The 27,969-nt window shown below is 47.5% G+C and overlaps 1 protein-coding gene across 1 annotated transcript; it reads left to right on the top strand.

The window, feature by feature from the left end:
* Window positions 1-4,130: 4,130 nt before the first annotated feature.
* SDR16C5 (short chain dehydrogenase/reductase family 16C member 5) lies at window positions 4,131-21,073 on the top strand. Its single transcript, XM_047842824.1, has 7 exons — window positions 4,131-4,266; window positions 7,989-8,335; window positions 12,223-12,354; window positions 14,842-14,941; window positions 16,986-17,130; window positions 18,024-18,149; window positions 19,774-21,073. Exons 2-7 carry the CDS (start codon window positions 8,003-8,005, stop codon window positions 19,865-19,867), a joined length of 930 nt encoding a protein of 309 aa, XP_047698780.1. The 5' UTR covers window positions 4,131-4,266; window positions 7,989-8,002; the 3' UTR covers window positions 19,868-21,073.
* The last annotated feature ends 6,896 nt before the right edge of the window (window positions 21,074-27,969 follow it).

Genomic DNA, 27,969 nt, shown 5'->3' with positions numbered 1-27,969 from the left:
TCTTTTTAAGTTTGTAACTTAATTCTAGTTAGTTGACACACGGTGTTCTATTAGTTTCAGGTGTACGATATAGTGATTCAACAATTCCATACATCACCCACTGCTCATCACGACCAATGCCCTCCTTCATTCCAATCCGTACTTAACCCATGCCCCCACCCGCCTCCCCTCTGGTAGCCCTCAGTTTGTTCTATAGTTAAGAGTCTGTTTCTTGGTTCGTCTCTCCCTCTCTCTGTAACCCCTTTGCTCATTTGTTTTGTTTCTTAAATTCCACTTTTGAGTGAAATCATACGGTATGTGTCTTTCTCTGACAGCCTTATTTCACTTAACACCATACTCTGTAGATCCAACCGTGTCACTGCAAATGGCAAGATTTCATCCTTTTTTCTGGCTGAATAATATTCCATCGTATATACTGCCTCTGCATTCCTCTACCCATTTTTCCGACTGCCTTACTCCAATTGGCTTCAAGAAATGCTAGAAAGTATGGCTAATTATCAATTCTTTATGTGAAAATATTTTCTCCTACTCTATTGTGTGTCATTTTACTTCGTGATATTTCTTTGCAGAAGTTTACAATTTTTATGGAGTCAAAGGAACAACTGATGGGATTTCCTTGCCTAGCCCCAAATTACAAATTGACTGTCCTATAGTTGATTCCAAGACTGTTGTCGTTTTGTTTTTACATCAAGACTCTAATTCCATCTGGATGCCCCATGTTCTATTTCCATTGTCTGTGTTCATTTAATGAATGGGAGTTACTCAGGAATTCCATTGAGAAGAAGGGCCCCTTTCTGCAATGCCTTCCCCAGGTGTGTTTTAGGTTAAGGGGTCTTTTGCTGTGGTTTCTGGAAATGGAATCCATCTGCTTACTAAGTTCTAGTGAGTCCTCACTGGTAGTCCCTTTCTTTCTTTAAGCACTATTATGTTTTTATTCACATTTTTATATCTTCCTTTTCATTTCAATGGAATCTTGGAAGAAAATAGGATATAAGTGCATCTCTCAGTCTGCCATCTTGAATGGAAATGTCTGTGTATGTAGGCTCTAAACAACATTTGTATTGGGAAATACAAATATGTACATAATGGAAAATTCGGTAAATACAAAAAAGACACAAAGGAAAAAAATCCGCTATTTAAAAATGATACTATGCTTTGAAAGCTAACATTGTGTACTTTCCTATGCCCTTAAAAAAACATGATTTTATTTTTTCAAAAATGGCTGTGAGTACTCCATTTGCGCATATTTGCCAGAAACTAATGGTCAATTTGCTTTTTTAATGACACACTTATTTCCAGAAGAATAATGCAGTACAGTCAAAAGTCTCCTTTCCAACCCGTGACTCCCTTCCTGGAGTTAACAAATGATACCTGATTATTTTGTAAACATAAAGTCCCATTGGTAGAATTGGGTGAGAAGGTATTTACCTTTCCAGCTCTTGAGACATACTGGTTCTCCAGCAATGTATAAATCACATCACCCCTTTATGAAGGCTTGCTCTTTTTTCTAATATTTGTTATTTTGGGGGGTTGGGGTTTTTTTTAAGTTTATTTATTTATTTATTTTGAGAGAGAGAAAGAGAGGCAAAGAAGGGAAGGGGCAGAGAGAGGGAGAGACAGAATCCCAAGCAGGCTCCATGCCGTCAGCAAGGAGCCCAATGCAGGGCTCGAACCCACGAACTGTGAGAGCATGACCTGAGCTGAAATCGAGCATCAGACGTTTGACCAACTGAGCCCCCAGGTGCCCCTAATATTTTTTATTTTGGGAGGCAAGAAACATTCTAATATTCATTTTGCTAAGGATGAAGTTAGAGCATGTTTTCATATATTCATTAGCATCTTTCAGCGTTAAATGGGCTTTTCCTAGCCTTTGCCGCAAAGAACCTTTTAAAAATACTTTCTCACCTCTCAGGCTTATAGTCAACGCACTGAGTTTCCCCCACATCAAGTAAAATTGGATTGGGGTCTTCTCCTAACACGAAGGTCTCCACTTCCTTTAATGAAGATACCATCAGTGAGACTGCCCAGTGCTTTCCATTCATATTTGTTTTAATGAGATTTCTAATAATGCTCGCGATTTCTTTCCCGAGGTCTACTCTGAACTTCTCACCAGAAAGTAAAGTAACAGCCCAGAATTTTGTCCAGAGAAAACACGGAGAGTACGTAGGCTGGTGTTTTCCACTGGCTGCCCATCTGATTTCTTACAGGCAGGAGGTGTGATCTGAAGGCCATGACCAATTCGTCTGGGCCAGAGTCCACTGCCACTCCCTGGTGTCACTCACCTCCACATGTTGGCCCATTCCGTCTCCGAACCCTGGAACCTCTCCTCATCCAGGCTGGCCCCTACTGTCCACACGCCAGGCACAAGGCGTATATGTCTATCATTAGAATAAAAAAACCATCAGAGACCAGCCTTCAAAATTCCCAGACAAAACCAGTGTCGTTACGAAAGCAAAACCGAATTTCAGCTTATTTTGTAAGACTCCCTTGACCTGGCTTCTTTCTTGCCTATACCTCTGACAAAACTGGAACTGTTTCCCAAGGTTGGTATGTGGTAACCACTGACCCAGTTTCCTATCATTTAAGAAGTTTCTGACATTACAACCAATCGCAGCGAAGAATAAAGTCACTGCGTTCTCACTGTACAAGCTGCTTTCGTATGAGACTCATCCACGTTTTGGTCTGTGTGTGTTTCCAGCGTGCAAACTTTCTGGTGTGTGCGCAATAAACTTTGGCTAATTGCTGGTTCGGTGATTCGCTGGTTTTATGCCTGTTATTTCTGAACTTTCGACACTATCATCCATACATGTGCGGTTCAGGAATGAGTCTCCCCATCGCTCCGAAAAGTTCTGCCGTTCTCCGGAGCCGTACAGAGTCTTGCACGGCCATACCCTCATGCGATGATTACAGAGCTAAAACCAGGGCACCCCCGGCCTGCCCCATTCACCTTCAGACAGCACAGCTAGGCAAATGCTTTCCCCAGCTCACCGCAGCCTACAGAACACAAGTAAGTAACCTCCTGCGTGCTGATATGACATTCAAGGCTCTTCCCTGCACCTGCTTTTCCAGGCTCATACAACCTAGGGTTCCTTCGTAGGGAAAACTGTGTGGTTCTTTCCACACCCAACTGGCCAACCTGCTCTCCTTTGAGCCTTCACCACTGACGTGTGTCCCACCCCACCCTGGGTGAATTCCAAATGTGGTCTTACCCTCACTCCCCGGTTTTCCTTCAACACCCCATAACTCACTGATATTTCAGCTTCTTAGGTCACCCAACAAACTCCACCCTATATAATAAAGCCTTTCAGCAGTGATGTGTGCGGTATTAGAGGATTATCTAATGTTAACTGAACATCTTTTTTTCTCCACGGTTGCAGTATTGCTCTATCTTCTAGATCTTTGTACACACAGGTGTTCAATAAACAATGGTTGGGCCAGAGTCCATTGTTGACTTTTTCTCAACCTCATCTCCTTACACTTGATCTTAGCCAAAAGGCCCAGAAGCCACCAACCTCATCTCCTTAGAACAAACTTCGCCCCCGCCTGCTTCTTGGCCTCCTGCCAGCGCCGCACCCACTCCTGCCCAGCACCCCGCTCCTTCCAAGCGTCTCTCCCACACCCACCTTCCTTACAGCCACAGGTCCAGAGAAGCTGTTGACCTCGACTGCAGGAGTCAGATTCTGCTGGAGAACTCCGCATCTGTGCCCCGTCCTGCGAGGCGCAGAGACCTGACCTGGCTCCCTTCGGGCAAACCGCGTCGCCCCCCACCCCCACCCCGCCCCCATCCAAGGACTCTGCACCTTGCCTCCTTTTTGTTCTCTAACACAACGGTTCCCACCCTCGGGACTGCTCTTTGCAAACACTTGGGGAACTTTTTCCGTGCTGATACCTGGGCCCTTTCCAACCCAGAAATTCTGACTTCATAATCCAGGAGGCAGCCTGGATATCGGAATTTTTCGACACCCTGGGATGATTCTTGTCTTCAAAAATCCCGGCGCGCGCGTCCGGCCACGGTGACCAAATAAATGTCCGGCCTGTACATCTGGCCGCCAGGGGGAAAAGAAAGGCCGGAAAGAAGGAGCGCGGGCCTACGTGGCCTGCGGGAGCCCCGGGCGGCTCCACCCACTGCGCGGGCGCGGCTGACCTACCCTTGGCCTCGGGCCAGCTGCGGGAATAAACCCCTGAGCCTCGCCCGCCACGAGCCAGTGAGGCGGTGCGCGTAGCAGGGACTGCTTCTCCGCGGACAGCGAGGGCAGCGTGTCCCGGGTGAGTTACCCGAGTCCTGATCCGGGGCCAGGGCCGGGCAAGACCTCCACGGGGACGGGGCTCCGCGCCGCGCCAGCGCCCGCACCCGCACCCGCGGGCGGGAACCCTGTGACACCGTGGCTGGTGGGGGGGGGGGGGGCGGCGAGGGTGGTCGGGTGGGGGAAGGGCGCGGGCAGGTGAGCCGGAGGGAGCGCCGCTTTGTCCCCGAGATTCAGACTCGCGAGACCCAGAAGGAAGGGCTGCTAGCGTCCCCGCCCGGTCCCGGAGCAGAGGGCGGGATCCGTCCCTGGTATCCTCCTCCGTCCACGCTGCCTTGGTCCCCAGCTCTCTGCTGCTCAGTGCGTCTGCCTCTCCCTCCCCGCCGCCCCCCCCCCCCCCCATTCATCCCATACCTCTTACCGGAGCACTTTGCCGCCTCCTGGGCTGGGAAGAGAAAGGCACCTGCTCACATTGCCCCTAAATAGTTAAGCTTACTGTGTTTGTTTGTTTGTTTTCTTTTTGAAAATAAGCTCTGGGGCGCCTGGGTGGCTCCGTCGGTTGGGCGTCCGTCCGACTTCAGCTCAGGTCACGATCTCACGGGTTCGTGAGTTTGAGCCCCGTGTCAGGCGCTGTGCTGACAGCTCAGAGCCCGGAGCCTGCTTCGGATTCTGTGTCTCCCTGTCTCTCTCTGTCCCTCCCTTGCTCTCTCTCTCTCTCTCTCAAAAATAAATAAGCTTTTTAAGAAATTTAAAACAGTATATAAAATAAAATAAGCTGTATATACCCGACGTGGGGCTTGAACCTACGACTCTGAGATCAAGGGTCGCCGGCTCTGAAGGCTCCCCCAGTTAGTTCCGCTTTTGAACCAAGTAGTGAGAGGCCATGGGATGGAGACACCAAAGAGGTGTCTATAACCTGATTACATTTAATATGCTCTGTAACTACATAAGGCACAGTCTTGACACTGAAACCGAACCCCGCATTTACTTTTGTTGGTAAGGATACTTCCTATAACCATCCTTTGTTGTTATGACCAGGGATTATAATTCACATGCCAGCAGGAACGTCAGTCGGAGCTCGAGCTCACGCACAGGCATTTTGCTGCTGTTATGTGCCTGGCTGTGTTCTAACAAGGCCCCCACATGATGAGCATTAGGAGTAGAGCCGGAGATGATGAGTAACCTGCCGGCAGGTGCTGAAATCCAGCCCAATCCCTCTTGCCCCACCCCCACCCCATGCACCCTGGAGGGAGCCGTGTGCAGAGCAAGGAGGACCTTTTTTTCTTTCCAGTTGGCTCAGAAATTTCATAAGAGATCATCGTGGCCATATTACACACCCTATTACTTTACCTGTATTAAGTCTTTTCACTTCTACAGCTGCCCCCATTGGTGCCTGCTGTGGAATCCCCTTATTTAGAAGAAGAAACTGAGGCACAAGAGATAAAATCATTTTTACCAAGGTTGCCGAGAAGTCAGTGGCCGATCCAGAAATTCCAACGCACGCTGTCATGTTTTTTTAATGTTTATTTACTTTTGCGAGAGACAGACAGAGTGCGAGCAGCAGAGGGGCAGAGAGAGAGAGGAAGACATAGAATTTGAAACAGGCTCCAGATGCTGAGCTGTCAGTACAGAGCCCGACGTGGGGCTCGACCTCACGACCTGGTGAGATCGTGACCTGAGCCGAAGTCGGGCGCTCACAACCGACTGAGCCCCCCCGGGCGCCCCCCAGTGCACACTTTAATCTCTACACCTCACTACCTGTGCAGATCCCCAGCAGACACCCTAAACCCCAGATGAGCCGACCTCAGGATGCCAGGCTCTTAAGAACCTAGTAAGCATCTGCCGAGACAGCAATAAGTGGTAAGACCTTGCCCCGGGTCTTAGGTCGTGCCCATGTGGAGATGGTAGAGTGCTGGAGTCTAGAGCCTGTGGCATTAAGAGCCTCCCCCCAGGTCAGTGGTGAGACTTCTAAGCACCCAGATGGTGCTGGAGTCCAGCGAGGAGAGACGTAGACCTCTGGCCTTTGGGCGTGGATTTACACAGTGGTACTCCCAGAGGGGGCATTGATAAGCTGGTGTGGGTTTTCCCCGGAAGAAGTGTTAGCAGTGACCAGGCTGCAGCCGGGGCAGGGTGCCCGGGGTGCCCTATTACCGGGGGAAGTCTACCCTCATTGTTGTAGCTCTCAAGCCACACGTCCCGCGAGTGAGCTTAAAATAAGAGCGTGCAAACCACTGTCTGCCCTTCAAAGCGCCTTCCTTCCAAACCGCGCAGGGCCTGAGAAGCCCAGTCAGTCATCCAAAGGCGACTGTGTGAAAAATAAATGTGAACAAAGACGGCGGAGACTTTGAGGGCCATTTCATCCAAAGCCTGGTGAAACCAGCACCCCGCAATATCCATGCCCCCTACCGCCAGCGCTCTAATTCTTTGGGCCGTGTTGGACACACAGGCCAAACCTTCCTCGAGCCTCAGGCTCTTTCTCCCCTCTGTCGCTCAAGCTGCTCCCAGCTCTCTCTACCACTGGCCGTTCATCAGTTGACTACTTGCTCCAATGCCACCTTCCAGCAAATCCCTCCTATTGCTTCTTCCCCAGCACCCGGTCTAAATCAGATCTCCCGTCTACTTTCCATAGCACCCTGTCATTCTTTATTTATTTTGCTCAATGTCTATTTCTTCAACCAGACCCTTTGCTCGTGAGGGCAGAGATCATGGGAGGCTACCCATCCCCTCAGCCCCAGTGCCCAGCATCAGACCTGCCCGGCATCGGTGCTCGGCGGACGTAATAAATGAACTCAGCAGGCCCTGCGCTAAACGGCAGCCAAGGCCTTGGGTGAACCACATCCCCATTCGTTGTGATCTCCAGCTCCATCCGTAGAATGAGACAAGAAACAGCAATTGAGCTCCCAACAATTTCCTAAGGGTCCCACCATGCCCCAAGCCCTGCTGTCGATGAACCTCTCCACCCATCGTCATGAGCCGTGACTAGTCTGTCCTCCGCCAAACTGCAAAACAAGTGACCACCTGCTGTTCTTTAATGAAGGACACCTCCTCACCTCTTCTGTACCTCTCAATCGGGCACCCCATTCAGGGAAGCTTCCCACCCCCAGCACAGTAGCCCCCCTGCTAAACATGTCTTCTCATACTGCAGGAAGTAAGACCTACCCTTCTTTCCCAGCGGGTCTTTCGTAAAGCATCTTGTAAACTCACTCTCACTAACGTGCGAGTAACTGATAACAGGATGTAAGCTATGGCCCTGTACGAGTGACAGGGCAGGCCTTTTATTCATTCAACAAACCTATCGGGTGACTTCTTGGGGAGCAGCACTCTGAACCTGAGTAACATGATGACGTCCCCAAAGCACATACTGTGGGCCAGCATTGCAGTCAAGCACATGATGCAACCAACAGGGCTTTTGTGATTACTATTAAGAAAGGTTAACTACGAGAAATAATTTTCTTCTTCTTCGGGTCAAATGTTGACATGGTTACAGTGCCTGGGGAGTGAACATTTCTGTCCTGTATGGCACTCAGATGTGTGCCCCGCTTGGTGCTGTGAATGAAAGTTGGCCAAGACGCAGTCCCTGTGGGCCCCCTGCCCTTTCTAAGTTCAGAATCTGCTACCAAGAGAGAAGCTTCAATTACACAGCCAGTTTCTTCCACTATCTCAGAAAGCTTGCGCTCCACGTAGATGGCGCACTCAGAGGGAATGGTCCCCGAGGTCTTTATGTGGGTCTCTCTTTCTCTGTAGGTCTCAGCCACAGCATGGCTTCCAACCTGAAGTTCACCAAGGAATTGATCACCTTCTTAGGAAAATCAGTGATTGCTCTTCTGGAGACCCTGATTTTCACCTTCATCCCCAGACCACGGAAGAACGTTGCTGGTGAAATCGTGCTCATCACCGGTGCTGGGAGAGGACTGGGAAGGCTCTTGGCCCTCAGATTTGCCCACCTCGGATCGGTGCTGGTTCTCTGGGATATTAACAAGGAGGGGAATGAGGAAACATGCAGGATGGCTCGGGAAGCCGGAGCCACAAGAGTCTATGCCTACACTTGCGACTGCAGCCAAAAGGAAGAAATATACAGAGTGGCCGAGCAGGTAGGTGTTGCGTCTCGCCATCTCCTGTGGGCGGTGAGCTCTCTCTACAGATTCGCCCACGTGCATCCTCCTCTTTGTCTCAACCCCTTGCTCGGTGCAGATTTGCCTGTCTCCAGCATCCCTTTAATTTAAAAAGTATCGGGGAATGGGAATGAGGATTTTTGAGAGGTCACTGTGTACAATATACCGTACTAAGTCCATCTATATTGTATCATAATCTTATAAAGGGAGGTCCAATATTATCTTCATTTCACAAATAAGGAAACCAAGGCTGAGGGAGGTAAGTAGCTCACCCAAGAAACAGCTAACAAGTGGCAAAGACCGAGCTTGGCCTTGAGTCTGTTGACTCCAGAATACTCCCACTGCATACCAGGCAATACGGACTGTGCTTTCTCCTGTTACAGTAGAAGAGGCAGGGGGCAGCCCGTTTCTTGGAGGGAAAAGGGGGCACAGAGATCTTGAACAATCTGCTCAGGGTCCCGGAGCTAGCCCGTGACTAAGCCAGGACTCGACCCCATTTCCTGTCTGAGTTTAAACCCAGCTATTTCCACCACACCACAGTGCCTTTCACATGAATGTATATTTCGCCTAAATAGTCATGAGAAAAACAGAATATCGTATTCATCCCAAAGACCCTTAACCACAGTTGCTCCTTTGGCGATGATACCGCTGCCCGTGTAAAGAAGGCTGGCAGGACGTCACCACTCCAGCATGCAACGGTAAGGGTTTCCTTAGTGCATGGAGGCACATAGTCGCACGATGGCTGCCTCTTCTCCCTCATGAGGATTTCTCTCCCCTCGCGTCCTCATGAGTACTCCACACGTCACTGTCCTGGGCCGCCCTTGTGGCAACACCCAGAATTCCCCAGTTTAGTGAGAAGGAAGGAACCCGCCACGTTGGAATGTTCTGGCACAATTTCTAGGCCCTGAGTCGAATCCCCTTTGCTGCTTCCCACCTCACTGTCTCCTGGTAAGGTTGGCAGGTCACCGGCTGGTGGGTGTGCTTTGAAGTTTTGTTTCAGTTTTCCGCATCGGTAACTACAGCCTCCGTCACAGGCAGCCCCGTACAGTCCGGGGACCCAAACCTGACAAGCGCGCGCCTCCCTCAAAGCACAAGTATGTCTCTGCTATTGCTGAGCTCACAGCTTCATCCCTGTGCACTGAAAGCACCGATGGCCTGGCATGCTCACTCGTGCCGACTGCAAACAACTCCTCTCAGCAGTCCTCATGTTTACTTATTTTTGAGAGAGCGACAGAGACAGGATCCGAAGCGGGCGCCAGGCCCCGCGCTGTCGGCACAGAGCCCTACACGGGGTATGAAGCCATGATCCCACAAACTGTGAAATCGTGACCTGAGCCAAAGTTCAGTGCTTAACTGACAGGCGGGCACAGCTTGTGTGGGAATGTCACTAGACCTATCAGGCGGGGTCTGTGGCCATATTCTTACAGTGAGGAGCGTAGTGATTGCAGAAGAAGGAAACTAGTTAAAAACTAGAGCCTTTACCTTAAATGCTACCCTCTGTCTCTTGTACACGATACTGACAAGCTTACTCTCATCCCATGGGTGAGCATTTTATTAGGCTGTCATTGGTCAGTAATAAATATGTAAGTCTCATACAGTTAAACCTGGTCCCTTTGGCTCTAGTGTGGCAGGGGCTGAATACTCATGATGTCTTTCCAAGTTTAATTTAAAGGGAAAAAGGAGACTTTGGAACAAGAGAGTCCTTTAACAGAAAAAAAAAAATAGATGAAGATCAACCTATATGCTAAATAGATAAATCAATAGGAAGGAAGGTTATTCACATGAAAAATCTTATCACGGATGCTTAGCCCCGTACATTTAAAGCATGATTCATAGAGATATAATTTTCATGTACTGCAAAGATACAAGCCTAAATGCCATTTAAAAAAAATTTTTAATGTAATGAACTAATTTATTTAATTTTTATTTAATTTATTTATTTTTGAGAGACAGAGACAGAGCATAAGTCACCGGTGGGGAAGGGGGGTGCAGAGAGAGAGGGAGACACAGAATCCGAGGCAGGGTCCAGGCTCTGAGCTGTCAGCACAGAGCCCGACATGGGGCTCGAACCCACGAACTGTGAGATCGTGACCTGAGCCGAAGTCGGAGGCTCAACAGACGCAGCCACCCAGGCGCCCCTGGAGGCCATTTTGAAATTAGTCTGATGTTTATTTGGTCAAGTGTTTGAGAACACTCTTGATCTATGTGAGAGGCCACAGTGGACATACATGTCCCTGTTTATTTCCCTTGGATGTCACTTCTAGCCTTGCCACCCCTGACTCTGAGCTAACGTGTCAGCCTCTAATGCTAGTACTGTCTTCCGGTCCACAGCCCGGACCAGCTTTTCTTTCTTTCTTTCTTTCTTTCTTTCTTTCTTTCTTTCTTTCTTTTTTCAGTTGAGTGTAGTTGACACACAATGGCACACTGGCTTCAGGTGTCCAACATGGTGACGTGGTAACACTGTTATGTGTCACGGCCCACTCACCACAGGTGTGGTGTCACCGTGCAACACTACCACAGTACCATTGGTGACATTCCTCGCGCTGTGCCCTCCGTTCCTGTGGTTTACACATTATTCCGTGACCGGAAGGCCGTACCTGATTCTGCCTCAGGTAGGGCTGGTTGTGGCTAGCCTTGACAGCCGTTCAGCTTGAATTTGGCGACGTATTTTAGCTACTCTCCAAATAAAACTCTAATTTAGATTGTTTTGGATGCTTTTATCTGAAAACACTACCATGAAGTGTGAGCTTTTCTTAGTCTGTATTTCGTCCTAAGGTTTTTCCCTAGGCCACCCATCTAGTTGGGTAACAAATAAATACCCAACACATCAGCCTCATTGCTAGGACCCGCAACCTCAGATGATAGACAGCCTCAGGTGGTGTCAGTAATATGTCCCCCTCTGTGCCGACTGCTACCGTATACGCAGGTGTACACATGCACACACACACACACACACACACACACACACACAGAGCTAGAGATGTGAGAGTACTGCGTGAGCTTCCTGTTGAGCATGGGGCACCTGCAGCCGGTGGCTGTCGCTGACCTGGGGACAGAGGCCCTGCTGTGTGATACAGATCACAGTGATGAAATTCAGAACACAGAAGGGAGCAGAGGGGCACCACCCTCTCCCGTGGCCAATCCTGGAAAATCCCGTGCTCCCTTCTGCCAGTAGAGCCAAGATGACAAGCTAAAGATTCACCGTAAGCGGAAGGCCCCAGGGTCACACCCAGACATTTTATTTCTGAAATAAAAGTTACTGAGTGCCTACTCCGGCCGGCAAAGGGAGCCCACTCAGATCCTCTCTTGACACATCTTAGTACCCAGAAGCCTGTGTCAGGGAGAAGAAAACCAGCCCACTAGCCCAAGCAGGACAGACGGGTTCTGCACTGTGCCTCGAGTGTAAAACGTGTTTAGGAATTTTGCACTTTCTCCACACCCTCCTGCTCCACCCCCCTCTCAGTGTGGGCTGGGTCTTAATTTATATGTCACGCCTATAATGCCTTAGGTCCTGTCGCAGTGATTGAAATCACCTGCTACATACACAGAGCCTGCCACAAAGCGACTGATCGCTAAGTATGAGGATAGCTCTAACCGCTCTGTTAAGGCCGACGGCCCTGCAGTGTTGGAACCGTCCTAAGAAGGGGGGCACGGAGGGGGGAAGAAATGAGAAGAAAACCATCAGACTTGGATCGCTGATGCTCTGCAAACTCAGCAAGGGAAATGAAACGTGCTTTGTTTGCAAAGGACGTAAACCCCGTCTGTGTTAACGAGGATAAGAAGCGTCTAAAAACTATGGGAAAATTAAACTTCGATCACGTAAGGAATTACTCTGTGGGTGGTGTGGCTCTTGTTACTCAATTCAGGTTAAAAAAGAAGTTGGCGATGTCTCCATCCTGATCAACAATGCCGGAGTTGTGACAGGCAGCGATTTCCTCAACTGCCCAGATGACCTGATGGAAAAGTCTTTAGATGTGAATTTCAAAGCACATTTATGGGTAATTATTTTTTCGTCTCATAACAAATATACAGTTACTCGGAATTTAGACGTACTTCCTCTTATTCTCTTACAATTGTATTCACGTGTCAATAAAGCACAGGCTTCTCAGTTTTAGACTCCTGATCCAACTTAGCCTGCACTTGCCTGAGCCCCTGCTCAGGAATCTTGCAAAGACACAACTTTGCCCATGTCTTTACTATCATTTATCGATCGCCAGCCTATCTCGGGTGCTATCCTAGGCACCTCCTGCATAATCCTTGATACAGCTCGATGAAATAAGGGATCAGAGGAGTTAAAAGATTTGCTCGAGGCTACACAGAAATGACACCACATACATGACCAGGCTGACCTTATCATTTGCCTAAGTTGGAACTCTTTTGAAAGTGGAGGAGGTAAAAAATCTAGAAATAACAAAAAATGAAATAAAATAAAGTGGAAGAGGGCATTATTAATAAGCAGGCATTAATCAGGTCTGTTCTGGGCAAACCAAGATGTATCGTCACCTGGCTCAGTATCCAATCAAGGAAAGGAAAGTTTCTTCCTGTAGCCTCGGTGACATTAAAGGGCACAGCACAGGTACCATGGACGTTAAGGGGCACAGCTCCTGATCTCCAGAGGTGATGGTCTTCCTTGCAGAAGTTGTGTTTTCCTGGTCTTTGCTGAAGCCTGTCTTGCCATGCCTCCACACCCACTCATATGCCCCGGCTTGCCTCTCGCTGTTCCTGTTGCCCTGGGCAGCCTCTCTGCTGGGAGGGAGTATTTGCTGGAGACTCCTGAGCTTCCCTCTCCTCACGCTTTCCCACCTGACCTCCCCACCCCACTCCCATGTGGTGGCCTTCAAATGTTATTTGGACTTCGTAGGTTTCTGTCCCCTAGTTTCACCAAAAGCATCCTTGCGTGGTGGTATTTTTGGCATTCTGTATCGTTTCCAGGAGAAAGATGGAAACATTCAGAACTAAGCGGCCGCCACATTCCTTCAGGAGCTGCTGCAAGTGATTTATGTTACCCTGTCCCAAATGTGCCTCTCCTTCTTTAGAATGAAATTAGATTATTCAGCCAGAATGAAGATAAAGCCATAATCTCATGTTGGGTTCTTTTTCCTCCTCTTTGCTGTCCTTGGTCTTTTCCTTCTCTCTCCCTCTTCCTTTAGTTGTCCCCACAATGCTGGCGTGTCCCTGCCCCACATTAGCCTCACTCTTAACACTCTGTCTGGGCAAGTCTGCATACATTCTTTGAGCCTCTGCACGGAGCAGGCACTTACTTGCTAGAGGGTCAGAGAGCTCATGGTGACCATGCTCCCAAGGGATGCGTCCCCGGGAAGAAGTGACTCACCTCAGACTGTCGGAACTCAGGGGGCTTTTTATTATGCTGCACTGTTGGCTCATTTTGTTTTTCCACCTCTCCCTACATGTTAGTTTCTTTCTGAAACTCATTCGATGCATGCAAACGTTCTTTGACTTTTATAAGAAATCCCTTTTCTCATATTTATTCGTATTACTCACAGTTGAAAGTAAATATGAAACATAAATTCATGTAAGTATGCAGTTATTCCTGTTTAATGAATTACTTTTTTGTTGTAGAATATATCTTCTATCAAAGCTCATTTCTCTCTCCTTTACCTTCTTTCTTTCCAGGTCCCAAATCAAAAGTGAAGGTGTTCTGCAGTACTGAGACACAGCATAGGTCCTCTTTTTCTAGCATATTCTCTTTAATGACATGACATACAAATAAGAAACCATTATTCAAAGAAGTAGAGATGAATTTCAAGACGAAGTGATGTTTTTATTTAGTTTTTTAAGTTTATTTATTTTGAGAGAGAGAGCACACACTTGCTCTCACACACACACACACACACACACACACACACACACACACGTGTGTGAGCAGGGGAGGGGCAGACAGAGGGAGAGAGAAAATCCCAAGCAGGCTGTATGCTGTCAGTGCAGAGCCCGACTCGAGGCTCGATCCCGTGAACCATGAGATCACGACCTGAGCCAATATCACTTAACCAACTAAACCACCCAGGCACCCCGAAAGTGGAATTTTTAAACCAAAGCCAACAGCGGTGTGTCCGATGAACAATATTCAGAAAAATTTGAAATTCAAACTGACCGAAGTTGGGGGAGAAAGGCAATATTAATCTGAATAATCATGTCTCCGAGTTCTCTTACTGGTTTATGGATTGTTCCCACCATAGTTCAGGCTGTCCTGTACAGCTTCAATTACTGTCTGAATAGTGTGTTTTTGAAAGTCAAATGTGAGCAAAATGTAAGTCTGAATAAATTATTTTTAATAATATTAGAACTGCCATCAGAAAAATATTGATTTAAAGGTTAAACAAGTTAAGAAGCTTACTTTCCAGATGTTTAAATTTTTATATCCCCGTGCCTTCAGGTATTTTTATGAACTTAAAAGACTTTCTTCATCATACAGAAACGTCTGAAAAAAAGTATAAAAGGTTAACAGTCTTCTTTGCCTTTCTTAGACGTATAAATGCTTTCTACCTGCTATGATAGCTAATGATCATGGCCATTTGGTTTGCATTTCAAGTTCAGCTGGATTAGTTGGAGTAAATAAACTGGCAGGTAAGAGAAATGTAATATTTTGCACTCACAAACTCTTTTATAACTTGTCTTACTCAGCTCTGAATAATCAACATTGACCTCAGGTACTAATGATAAAGGGGAATAAATCAAGAGATATATTCCACAAGGTAAGTGGTGGAGAACATTGTGCCTCAAAACTGCCCATCAGATATGCTTACACAAACTTGAACTCTGCACTTTGGGATCGTTGGGTCCATGCAATCCCCTGGAATGAAAAAAAAGAGAAAGAGGAGCACCTGGGTGGCTCCGTCACTTAAGCGTCCGACTCTTGATTTCAACTCAGGTCATGATCTCACAGTTCACGAGATCGAGCCCTGCCTCAGGCTGTGTGCTCTGTGGAGCCTGCTTGAGATTCTCTCTCTCTCTCTCTCTCTCTCTCTCTCTCTCTCTCTCTCTCTGCCCCTCCCCTGCTTGTGCCCCCCCCTCTCAAAATAAATAAACATTTAAAAGAGAGAAAGAAAGAGAGAGAGACACCTGACTGCTAATTTTTTTATACAAGTGGTTAGCATAGTTCCCCCCCCCCCACAAATCCCCCTGGTACTGTTATCAGGGTGGTGAAGAGAAGCACTGGGCCTTCGGAAGTTTCCATCGAGCGGTCCCCTTCAGCTGTGGGCCTGGAGAAAGTTTCTCCAGCCCAAGAAACCGAAAATCGACCTCTCTGCTTTTCCGCTGGTTGAAGACTCGCGGCTCGAGACGGCGCACAGTGGTCTTAACACAGTTCGAATCGGTTCCGCGAACCGGGTTTTCAGAACCACTGGCCACCCCAGATGCCACCCGTCTACACACACCTCCCTGAACGCAGGACCTCCTTTCCTCCAGCCTCCTTGGAATCCACCGCATTTTGTTATTACCTCACGGGTCTTTGGACTCACACGGGGCTATTTGCAGCTTCTCTGAATCCTTTTCCTGGCACATCTGTCTAAAGATGCAAGACCGTCCGGCGCCCTGTTCACCTTAGGAACGTGTGAGCTTTTTGTAATCCCCACGGTGTTCTCTTGGCTCCCCGGCAGCAGAATCCCCAGGCGTGCCATTTAGGATGCAGGCTGCCCGAGTCCCGGGCCATATCGGCTCATCTGAATCTCAGAGATCAAGGGGCTCAGTGAACCGCATTTACACCAAATGACTCAGAGGACCCTGGAAGCTGCTTGGGACTCCCCCTCTCCCCTCCCCTCCCCCCATCGGCTAACCCGTGGCCAATCTGGGGACCGGAGTCTTGCTGGTTGCGGTAGCTGCTTTCCCTCCAGAACAAGGATGAACAACAGGTTTGCCCCTTCTGATTGTGTGAGGAAAAGGAAAGTCAAAGTCTACCGAAATGCCTTTTCTTCTCCAAACGTTTCCATGCCTTGAGTTCAAAATCTATATTGTTTTAACGTTCCCTGGGTCTAGCTTGGCCATCTAGCACGATGAGTAATTCCATTCCTCTGGAGTGAGTGCAATTGTAGACCAAAAGCCCACCAAGGACGTGAAGGCCACTTTCCATTCACCCTGCATTTGCAGGATGCATAAGAGGTAGAGGTTGACGTTCTCCAGAAGAGTCAGAAGAAAGAGTCCTAGTTAGGAAAAAACTTGACCTGAGGGTTGTGACCCACGTTGATCTCTTCAGCCTGGACTCTACCTCCTGTATTATTTTATTTATTCTTCTGTGTGTCTCCCCACCCTGATTGTGTTGAAATTCTTTGGGACGGGGACCAGTTGCACATGCTGTGCCCTGCGTAACAGCTAGCAGAGGGTCTGACGACCCGTCAAGGTGAAAGTGGAAGTGAAGTCTAGCACTGTGACCCGCGGGAGGCACCCCCGGGGCCCTGCTTCTCCGAGAGGGCCCTTGGTCCTTGTCAACCAACCTTGAAGTGACAGTGTTCCTTCCCACTCGCCCCTCGCTTCCTCCAGTGGGCGCAGACCAAGGCCATACAAACTAACTCTGAACTTGTCCCATCCTTTGTCGGTATTAGTGTTACGAGGAAACCTCGATGTAATGCCGTTTGAAAATTCCAGTATAAACATTAGTGTCGTTTGCCTTTTTCAGATTACTGTGCAAGTAAATTTGCAGCCTATGGACTTGCTGAATCTGTATTTACAGAAACAGTAGTCCAGAAACTAAAGGGGATCAAGACCACTATCGTGTGCCCATTTTTTATAAACACTGGAATGTTTGAAGGTTGTTCTACTGTGTAAGTACGTCCTTTGATTTTAAGAAAAACTACATTTTAGGGGGGGCGCCTGGGTGGCTCAGTCAGTTGAGTTTCTGACTTGGGCTCAGGTCATGATCTCACGGTTTGTGGGTTCAAGCCCCACATTGGGCTCTGTGCTCACAGCTCAGAGCCCGGAGCCTGCTTCGGATTCTGTGTCTCCCTCTCTCTCTGCCCCTCCCCCACTCATGCGCGCGTGCTCTCTCTCAAAAATAAACACTGAAATTTTTTGTAAATAAATAAAACTACATTTTTAAAAATGATGGACCACCTATTTTATTGTATTCTATTTGTTAATGTTCTTTAGAAAGGTCTTCAGATTCAGCCTGATCTATAATTGGTTTCAGAATTTTTTTCTTTCTTCAGATGTCTTTGTGTTGAAGATATTGAGTTTACTGTGGATGCTTTCTCAAGGCTGGGTCCAGCTCCTACCACCCCTGGAACCGGACCTGCCCCCCGTATCCCCCCCACCCCCCCACCCCCCCCCTCAGCATTCCTGGCCTCACTCTCTGTCTGCCACCAAACTCTGTCCTGCCCCCTTCCCTGTCTCCATGGAAAGACTGAGAATCACCGAAGGGACACAGATGCCCAAATCTGCATCTCATGGAGATGACGGGCAGCTATTTAATATGGTTTAACCTATAGCTGCATATTGTGACCTGAGTGTATGAGTTAGAATCCTCTTGTGCCATTTCAAATTAAAGTTGTTATTATCGTGTTGATAATAAAGCAGTCAATCTAGAAATAGGTCAAATTGGCAGGGAAAGAAGCAAGCAATAATGGCTTGTAATCTTTCTTATCCCTGATTTGTGAGATTTATTGTTATTAATTTATTAACTTGGGCTTTTTTGTTTTTGCTTTTTTTCACTCCCTAGCCGTCCTTTTCTGTTACCGATTCTGGAACCAGAATACGTGGCTGAAAAGATAGTCGATGCTATCCTGAAAGAGAAAGTGTACTTATATGTGCCAAGGTTTTTATACTTCGTAATGGTTCTTAAAAGGTAAGAATATCACCTTCCTATGACTTCTCTAATAAGCCAGTCAATAACTTATCCCCTACCAGGAGGGGCCACTGAAAAACTGTCTGTTAAATGACTGAACTTTGATCCCTTCATTGTGTCTATTTGCTGACATGATCTCAAATTCCCATAGTTGCAGTGTTTCCCGTGAGAGTCTAGAGAATGGAATTGGATTCTTCCCGCCCTCTTAGTATTGCATTATGGTCAAAAAGAAGTGTATTTCCTGAATGATCTGTGGACAGACTGAAGTGATTTTTTTTTTTTTTTAAGGAGAGATGATTTTTCTTGTGGGCATCATAGAATAATCATGTTGGAACAGAGAGTGTGTCCATGCTTCCTCGAGGACAGAGCCCCAAAGTTAAGGCCAGACAATAAGCCAAACATTTCAGGAATCTGTGGTATGGGTAAAGCTGGCAGTTGGAGGATAAATTTGGAGTATAAGATGGTTTCAAAAAAAATGGGGGGGGGGGAAACCTGAGAACATAACGACCTCTCGGAAGCACAAGAGAGCATCCTTGCTTGTTCTCTCTGCCCCCCATTGGGTTTCAGTGCTGAGACCTTCAGCGGCACTTTGTGGGCACGGGACCCCAGTTACAGGAATCGTGATGCCATATTGCTGCAGCTACTGCCGATCCCCACTATCTCAATTCATTTTCTGGACTGTAACAGGTCATCCAATTACACTCCCCCCTTCCCCCCCCAGCCCCGCCCCCAAGGAATGTGCTTCCTGCTTTGCAAGGAAGCACATTCCATTACTGAACCACTCCCCTGCTGTGGCGTTGAAATCTGTGTTGTTTTAACGTTCCCTGGGTCTAGCTTGGCCATCTGGCACGATGAGCAATTCCAGTCCTCTGGGCAACAGTTGTTCATTATATGAACGTAGATATCATGGCTGGTAGCCATTGTCCCTCTTGCCTAAGGAAGTGCCTTTTTCTTTGCAGCTAGTTGTATCTACTTTGTGCAACACACCGATGTCATTCCTACATCCTTTTGCTGGCCAGGCTTCACTTAGCACAAGAGTGGTACTGTGCCTGTGCTATTTAGTGTACCTCCCCTAGCTCTGTGGTGTGAATGTCAGGGTTGACGGGGTCTGTGCTCTGCTAGGAAAGGTGAGCAGGGGTGGAGAAGGTGAGCAGTCCTCAGCTGGATATTGCCAAAGGTCTGGAGACCTATTACATCTAATCCTCACAGGAGTCCCAAAAAAGAAAGATCGATGACTGGTTTCACACCTGTGGAAACAGGCTCCAGGGCTAAGTCATGTGCCTGAGCTGGCATATAAGTGACCGAGCTAGGACTCAAGGCAGGCTCGTCCAAATCCACCAGACTTCCCTGCTTCCCAGCAATCATTACATAGTGCAGTGGAGCTTTGGACACTGACATGAGGAGGGAGACAAGTGAATGCAAATAAAGCAAGGAGAGGTAGAGAGACTCCGGGCAAGTGTCCTCCCACGTAGTAGACAAACCCTGGGTAACCCTGAAGCATGCACACTAATGTGTGCCTATGCCAATGACTTCAGCTACAAGTCAGTGACACTGCACTTCAACTGAACTGGCAAAGGTGCTTTCATGGTAATAACCGAGGAACCTTCTCTTGTGTTCTCTTTAGTATCTTGCCTGTCAAGATAGCGTTGCTTCTGTGTGACTTTATGGGCATCTTTAACATAATGGATGGCTTCGTTTGCAAGAACAAGAAACACTAAAGACCAGCTCCACGGCCGACACCATCCGATACCCAGTGGTGCATAATGCTTATTTCGATGGAGAACAGCATTTTTGTCCAACAGGATGTATCTGGAAACTACAAGTACCCTTCTTTTTCTGTTATCTAGACTCGTATTTTCAACTGATGCCTTTGCAAATAATGTTGCTATCTGCTTTTTGGCTAGGTTATTCTTTTTTTAATGAAAAAAAAATAGCCCGTTTTTGTCAAGTCTGCTTGCAACAGATGGGAGAGAAAAATAATCCTCTCTCTCATGAACTGCCCTTTACTTTGGTCACGGCGGGGGGAGGTGGCTCAAGTGAAGCAGGGAACTGGAGTGAGAGGTGAGGAGCATGAATGAGTACAGTAAAACCTTGCACTGCAAGTAACTTGTTCCACAAGTGTTCCACAAGATGAGCAAACATTCCTAATAAGTTTTGACGTGATAAAGGAACGATGTCTTGCCATACGCGTAGTACGTGACAGCGAATGTCACGTGATCACGACTTAGCCAATGGTTCTTGAAATTCGCTTTGAGGTACAAGTGCTTTCGATTACAAGCACCCTTCCGGAACAAATTATGCTCGCAAACCAAGGTTTTACTGTAGATTGCTAGAATGCCCTCTTTACAGAGGACACAGGGCTCTGGGTTCTCTATCACCCTGCTCTCAGCCTTGGCCTTTTTGAGCCTATGCCACCAGGTATAGGACAGGCCAGCCTCCCGTGTCCTTCTTCCCAACACAGTCACACCAACGCTGACTGCTTAATGCCCTGTGTGCTCACAGACTAAGTGCCAGTGCTGCTGAGGGTACATCAGGAGCCACTGTGTCAGGAAGCCTTCCTGCACATTCCCTGAATGAACTTGGGAGACAGTGACTCTAGCCCAAAGTCTACACAGGAGCACATTTTTTTCCCTAGAAGAGATCAAAAAATGGTTGCTTCTGACTCTGAAAATGACATTTCTACTGAGCTAGTTTAACTGCTGCCTGTTAGTCCAGAAAACATATCCATGTGGTTAATTTCAAATGTTTAATTCAGCACTTCAGGTTGGGGTTCGTGTTGTATTCTTCCACAGAATGGGCAATTCTACGCGTTGGTGTTCGTCGATGCTGCCTTTATCTCAAATCTGTTGTATTCTTGCAGCTTAATGGCCTGGCCAACTGCTCTCATGATTTGGATATTAACTATAAAAGCAAGGTTAAGAAAACTGTGTTCATTACCATATCCCTGGAACTCCTTCGCAGCCTGGGAGGGGGCGCCTGCCTCGGGAGAAAAACAGCAGCCTTTGTCTCTTACCTTCCTTTGTACGGGGAGCAGGAAAGGATGAGAAGTGCTTTAGAAGACCCTGTGAGAGTCAAAATAAACAAGTCATGAACGTCGTGGGGTAAGATGCTCTTAGAAAGGCAGTGGTCTCAGGCAGTGTGGAATCAGTGGAATCCACTGCGGACTGATTTATCTTGAGCCGCCTGCATGATTTTGACTCTGCCCCTGTATTTCCGTTTCATTCAGAAAGCCTTAAAAAAAGGGGGGAGGGGGGGAGCCTTGTTTTATAATAATAAAAGCAGTAGCTAAGGTTTCATTGTGCCTGGCACGAAGCTATGTGCTTTGCACACATTGTTTCGCTAAACAAGCCTGTCACACCATTTCTCAAAGAATAATAAAGGTATTTGGGGTATGCCAAAGAATAAAAGGCATTTTATTTCACAAGAGGGACATCCTACTCAACTGCAGATGTGTACTGAGCGACTCAAAAGGCCCTCTTAGCCTAACCGGCTAATGTTCCAAATCCTTGCTTAACAAGGTTAATTAAGAGAGAGGCACAATATCGCTCCTATATTACGATTCCAAAAGCGTATATTCTAGGGGCCTGTCTATTTAGCTGAAGAATAAAGAAGAGACTCGAGGGATTTAGGAGAACAAAGGTCTGGGGTATAGCGGGCAGCCACCACATCGTAACAGCATTAACAGCAATTATTTCTAATTGGAGTGCATCTTGGCGGGACCTCTACAAAGGCCTGAAATTCAATTGTGGTTTTACAGTACCCATAAAATTGTCTAAACAAATTCAGATTTACTTGAAGAGCTCATATGAGAAGAGAGCGCATGTAAATGAGAGGGTTCCAGAGGGTAATGTGCACCAAGGTGACCTAATACAACGGGGAGCAAGTGTTCTCACTTGAACCGGGTTTCGTACCGGTCGTCGTTTGAAATGGAGTCCTAACGAAGCCATGATCAAGAGCCCAACACGGGAGCAACCCTTGAGAAAGGTTCAAGGACGAGAGCTGTACCTCAGGACCGGGCACTCTGCCCTCCAGGATGACGTCATCTAGCATCCCGTAGTCCCCACGCTGCTCGAGAACCAAGAAGAACTCTTGGTATTCTGAGCGTGGCTGGATAAAAATAGGTGACCGTGTCCTTTTCCTTGTTCATTTGGTGATGCAGTAGGAGTCAGCTCAGGCTGCCGTGCAAAATACCACAGACTGGGTGGCTTCGACCACAGAAATCTATTCTCTCGTAGTGTTAGAGGCTGGGAAGTCCAAAATCGAGATGCCAGAGAACACTGTTTCTGGTGAGGGCTCTCTTCCTGGCTTGCAGACGGCCTCTTCTCACTGTGTCTTCACACGGCCCTTCTTCCATGTGCGGGCACCGAGCGAGACCTGTAGCTGTTCCTCTTCCTAGAAGGCCACTACTCCCCTCACAAGGGCCCCCCTGCCTGATCGGATCTGTCCTTGATTGCCTCCCCAAATCTCCATCTCCAAGCACCCCCACACTGCGGGTTTGGGGCCTCCCTGTATGAATTCGGAGAGATGTAAACAGTCCATGCCGATGCCAAGATAGAAAAGGAACTCCAGGCCATGAGAGATCTCTACGCTCCCACCGCGTCCTACCGCTGAGGGGGTCGCGGTTTGTCAAAGGAAAGCAGTTCGAATCTTGGAGGTAGAGTGAATTGGAGGTACCTGAAACACAAAGCAAAACTAAACCAATCCCAAGCTCTGAGAGTCAGCCCTCGAGAGAAACGTGACCAAGAATTGGGGCCAGCCGACCACAGCCGAGGCGACGCAAGACGCCCCAGGCAGAATGGTTCTGTGAAGAGATCTTGGGGCGGCCTAGGCACCTTCATTTCCAGGATAGTGACCTGTTTGGGGTTGATCCAGGCACCCCCAGCTCACTCTCCACCCCCCCACCATCACTCACTCTTCCCCAAGGGTAACCGCTCCTACCTCACCAAGAAAGTTGAATCCGACAAGTACAAACTCCCTCAGCGACCCAAACCAATATCTTCAGGGGCATTTCTTTCTGCCTCCACTTCCCCTCTTGTCCTCAGCCTCCGAGGAGGCAGTGAACCCGCTTGGGCTGACCCTGTGGCCTGTGCCCTCCACCCAAAACCTTCCAGGGCTTTCTTGGAGGCACCTTCTTGCACACCCTCAACCTCTCCACCAAGAGTTGCTCCCCGCATCCGGTAGGCACACTAAACACCATGCAAAACTTCAAAATAATAAAAATAGGGGTGCCTGGGTGGCTCAGTCGGTTAAGCGTCTGACTTCGGCTCAGGACATGAGCTCATGGTTCGTGAGTTCGAGCCCCGCGTCGGGCTCTGTGCTCACAACCTGGAGCCTCCTTCGGATTCTGTGTTTCCATCTCTCTCTGCCCCTCCCCTGCTTGCGCTCTCTCAAAAACAAATAAACATTTTAAAATGTTTGTCTCTCTTAAAAATAAACATTTTTAAAAAGTTGTAAACAATAAAAATAAACTTTACAAAAATCTCCATCCCACTGGGGCAGCAACTCGCCCTGCTCTCCTTTAGCAGCATCATTTAAAATGGAGCCCAGAGGGATTTGTCCATCTCCTCTCCTCACGTTGGTTCCTAAGCCATCCAGCTTCTACATCCAACAGGGATCCCTGGGGATTTCATTCCTCATCTTATTTTACTTCTCATGACGATATTATTAATCTCTCTGCCCTTGGCCTTGGTATCATCGGCCTACTGGCCTCTTCCACTGCCCACTCCTTAAATTATCAGTTTCTTCAAGTTTCTGCCCTTGGATTCCTCATGGTGTAGATGCCCTGGGGACTTCTAACCACGCCCATTACTCCTCCTCCCTCCCCCACCCCCCCACCCCCCTGCAGGGCTCCCTCCACACCATCCAGACTAGAAATCCCGGTGCAATGCTCTACTTCTGTTGGACTGCATCTCTCACTTCCCCCATCCTTTAGGAATCAAATCTACTCTGCCTCTCCACCATCACCAGCAGGTGATTTTTCCCTCTGGGTCCCCGGTGCTACCACCTTAGTTCAGGCTCTTTCCACTTCCACCTGCATCAAGGTTTGCTCACTCCGTTAGGCTCGCATTCAGCTGGGGTAACCGAAAACCCAATGTCAGGAGGACTGAAAGAAGGTGGCAGTGTGTTTCTCTCCGATATTTAAGGTAGCTGTTCGGGTTAGTATGGTGCTCCGTGTATCAGGGACCCAAACTCCTGGGCGCATCTGCTCCGCACGGCTTGCAGCCCGAACGTCGTTCATGGGCACAGTCTACAGTGACCGCTAAAACCTCGGCCGTTATGCCCAAGTTCCAAGCTGCAGGAATCCAGAGAAAGCAGAGAGCACCCGTACCTCTTTTAAAAAATAATCCATGGACGCAGCGCACCTCACAAACACCACATCGTATTACCCAGAATTAGTCACATGACTAGACCGACCTGCAAAGGATGCTGGCTGTGCTATTTTGCACGGCTGTGAGCCAGCCAAAGGTCAGGCATTCCGTTATTTTTGAAAAAGACAAGAGCAGAAGTTGGGTGTCGACTTACAGTTTCTGCCATAGTCTACTTCCTCAAATATCTACGCGTACCCTTCTTATCAGACAGAACCCACAGGCCAGGCCCACCTCAAGGCCCTGCCCAGTCACTGCATGCCATGCCAAGTCTAGAATTTCTGGTGCCGGGCAGCACTCTCAAATCCACAGATGCCCCTGCTTGGCCTGATGACCAAGAGAGTAAAGGACAAGCCATTTACCCTCATCGCACCCAATACACAGTGATGCATGAGAAGCAGGATGACCACGACTAGGAAGAGAGGAAGAGAAAAGAAACAAAATGAAAGACAAAAAAAGAGGGGGGGGGTGGTGGAAAGAATCTCCCCTTCAAGAACAGTGGGGGCCAGAGGAAACACAGTGCTGGTCCACAGCCGTGGGTTCCGGCTGAGCAGGATCCCCAGGACTCTCTTTCTCAGGTGGGGTTGCCTGGTTCTGCTCGCTGAAGTGTTTCCTTGCTCTTGCCTTTGCCCTGCGGGGCCCCGGAGGGCTCTTTGTTGTTTATTTTTCCAAGACCACATCGGAGGGAAGCTTTGAAGACTCTACTCTTCCTCGCGACTGCATAGATTAGACAGCCTCAGACTAGAGGTGTGAAGAATTACAAAGTGTTTCAAGCCCAGCCCCTGTTTGCTTTGACGATACTGTTCACTCAATCAATGACTCAGCGGGCTTCTGATGGCTTTATCTCATCCAACTCGTTGGGCATTTGAATCATTGCCAAAAATCTTGCTTGGGTAAAGCTTTTTTTTTTTTTCTTTAATGTTTATTTATTTTTGACAGAGAGAGAGAGAGAGCATAAGAGGGAGAGGGGCAGAGAGAGAGGGACAGAATCCGAAGCAGGCTCCAGGCTCTGAGCGGTCAGCACAGAGCCCGACGCAGGGCTGGGACTCAAACTCGTGAACCACGAGATCATGACCTGAGCTGAAGTCGGACGCTCTGTTACTGGTATCCGTGCTCTTCCCATGCCTGCCTTTTCCTCTTTCTCCATTTAGGGGAGACTTTCCTGGGCCGTCTGAAATAAAATTTTAGGAGATAGGCTGCAGCCATCCTTTGATATTTGCTGATGTGCTGGATCCCATGTCTGGCAGACATCCCTTAATGGAAAGGGCTGGAAAAGGATTGGGGACCACAGTCTTACTTCTGCTAAAGCCATTGCCTTGAACCCACACTTCCAAGGGCTTCCTACCACAGAGGGTGTTGGCTGTTCCAAACACCCAAGGCTCTGATTGCCGCCCTCTCAGTTCATCAAGCTTGCAGGTGGAGGGGACCCCCTTACACCTCTGCCTGCACATGGCGCTCTCCAGCTTGAGTTCAAATCCATGAGACTCTGCTTAAAACAGCACAGCAGCACTCTGAATTAGTCTTACCTTTTCCCCTCGTGCTACAATCTTATGCAGTCGGCGATATCGTTTTTAAGGTAAAAATAAGGCCATTTAAACCAAATGTTTCCACGGCCAAACAGATATTGCCAGATTTCTAGTGTGTAAGATTCTGAGCACCTGCCCCTTCCGACCTGAGAACTTCGACTTGGTTATACTGTATATTATTTCTGTGTCTGCCGTGTGCAGCACTCCTCTGCGAGGTACTGAGTTCTGTATTAGTTTAAAAATGAGACTCAGGGGGACAGTCTCTCCTTTGCTGCCCCCCCCCCCGCCGCTCCCTTAACTAATGAATAATTTTTTTTAAACGAGAGTCAGCTATGACAATGATCCTCAATAACAGTGATTTAAGAACTATAAATGTGTGCTCTCTGTTGTGTGGAAGTCCGGAGGTAGGCGAACCACGTCTTCTTTGTTGGTTCTGCTCTAGGAAGTGCCAGGGGCCTGCGCCACTGACAGCCCTCACCCTGCCATCCCGGGAGTGTGGCCGCCATTATTATCAGCAAGATGGCCGCCACCATAGCCACTTTCCAGGCAGCAGACGTAGGAACGGATAAAGACAAAAGAAACAAAGGCACCACTTTGCCTTCTCAGAATATTTATAGAAGCAGCCACCCAACACTCTCTTCCAACATTATGAGTCACGTGCAAGTGAGACTGGAATCTGTAGCTTTTCCTACAGTAGCTGTGACTCCCAATAATAACTGCACAAGTTTGTAAGAGTGAGCAAAAATGGGCATTGGGTGTCTTGGCTACAGGTCTCTCCCAAGACACAGCTGAGGATTCCCATCAGTTTAGCGATGCACCTTAGGTCAGGTGACTTGAACTTTCTGAAGCCCTTTTCCAATTCTGCAAAAGACTGTACTCGCTCATTTGACTGTTGTAGGGACTAAGTGAGTTGGCAGTTATAAAATGCCTAACGTAGGGTTTGGCAAATCCTCGATAAACACCCATCAAAACTAGGTCCCCTAACTAAACTCTGACCTTGAACTTCGAGTTTGTGGCAATGTGTCTGGTACTACTTGAAATCTCTTTAAATTACATTTATTACAGAGGTACATATATTACATCTCTTACATGTAAGAGATTACATGTGTATCTGTTTATACACATGTATGGATAATGTGTAATGTACATTATATGTATATGTATAATGTACATTATACATACATATATGTAATAATATATATTCATGATATACATTTAATGTACATATTATTTACTATAATTTTTAAAATGTTTTTAAAATGCATTTTTTAACCTGTGTGTGAAAGGTATTTTAGTATTTCATTGTGAGAAGTGGAATTATTCAGGACTATGGATTAGTATAAGATATATGTTCTTTTAATTCTTTGTAATCTAAAAGCCTTTGCCTGCCTTTGAGAGTATAGGAAAAAAGAGAAAATACAATGTTCTACTTTGAGTTTCTACTTATGTTATTAGTCAGTGTACTCTATGTAGACCATCTATGTCTATGTCAATATAATTTTGGATAAACTTTGGATTTTGACTCTCTTTCTCCTTATGGTTCTTTGTTCTCCCTTTCCTCCTCATTTTCTCCTTTCTAGCTTCTCTGTCTCTGTCTCTCTCTCTTTCTCTCTATTCCTTTCTTCCTTTCAAAAATACGTCCTTTATATTTGGTGTGCCTGGCTGGGTCAGTCGGTAGAGGATGCGACTCTTGATCTCAGGGTCGTGAGTTCGAGTCCCACATTGGTCGTGGAGCCTACTTTAAAAATATATATCCTTTATGTTTGCAAAGTATTATGTACTAGGTATGCAAATATATGTTACAAGCCGTTAAGTGGGCCATTTTCCTGATGTCTTGATGTTTTGAATTTTTGGCTGAAGCCATAAAGCTGAGAACATAGGTGATAAGTACTTTTATGTCCAAAAAAAGGCGGGTGTTAGCTATACCCA

Source organism: Prionailurus viverrinus, chromosome F2 (genome assembly GCF_022837055.1).
Source record: "Prionailurus viverrinus isolate Anna chromosome F2, UM_Priviv_1.0, whole genome shotgun sequence".
In the NCBI taxonomy this organism is placed as follows: domain Eukaryota; kingdom Metazoa; phylum Chordata; class Mammalia; order Carnivora; family Felidae; genus Prionailurus; species Prionailurus viverrinus.
This window is presented reverse-complemented; position numbering and strand designations above follow the sequence as displayed.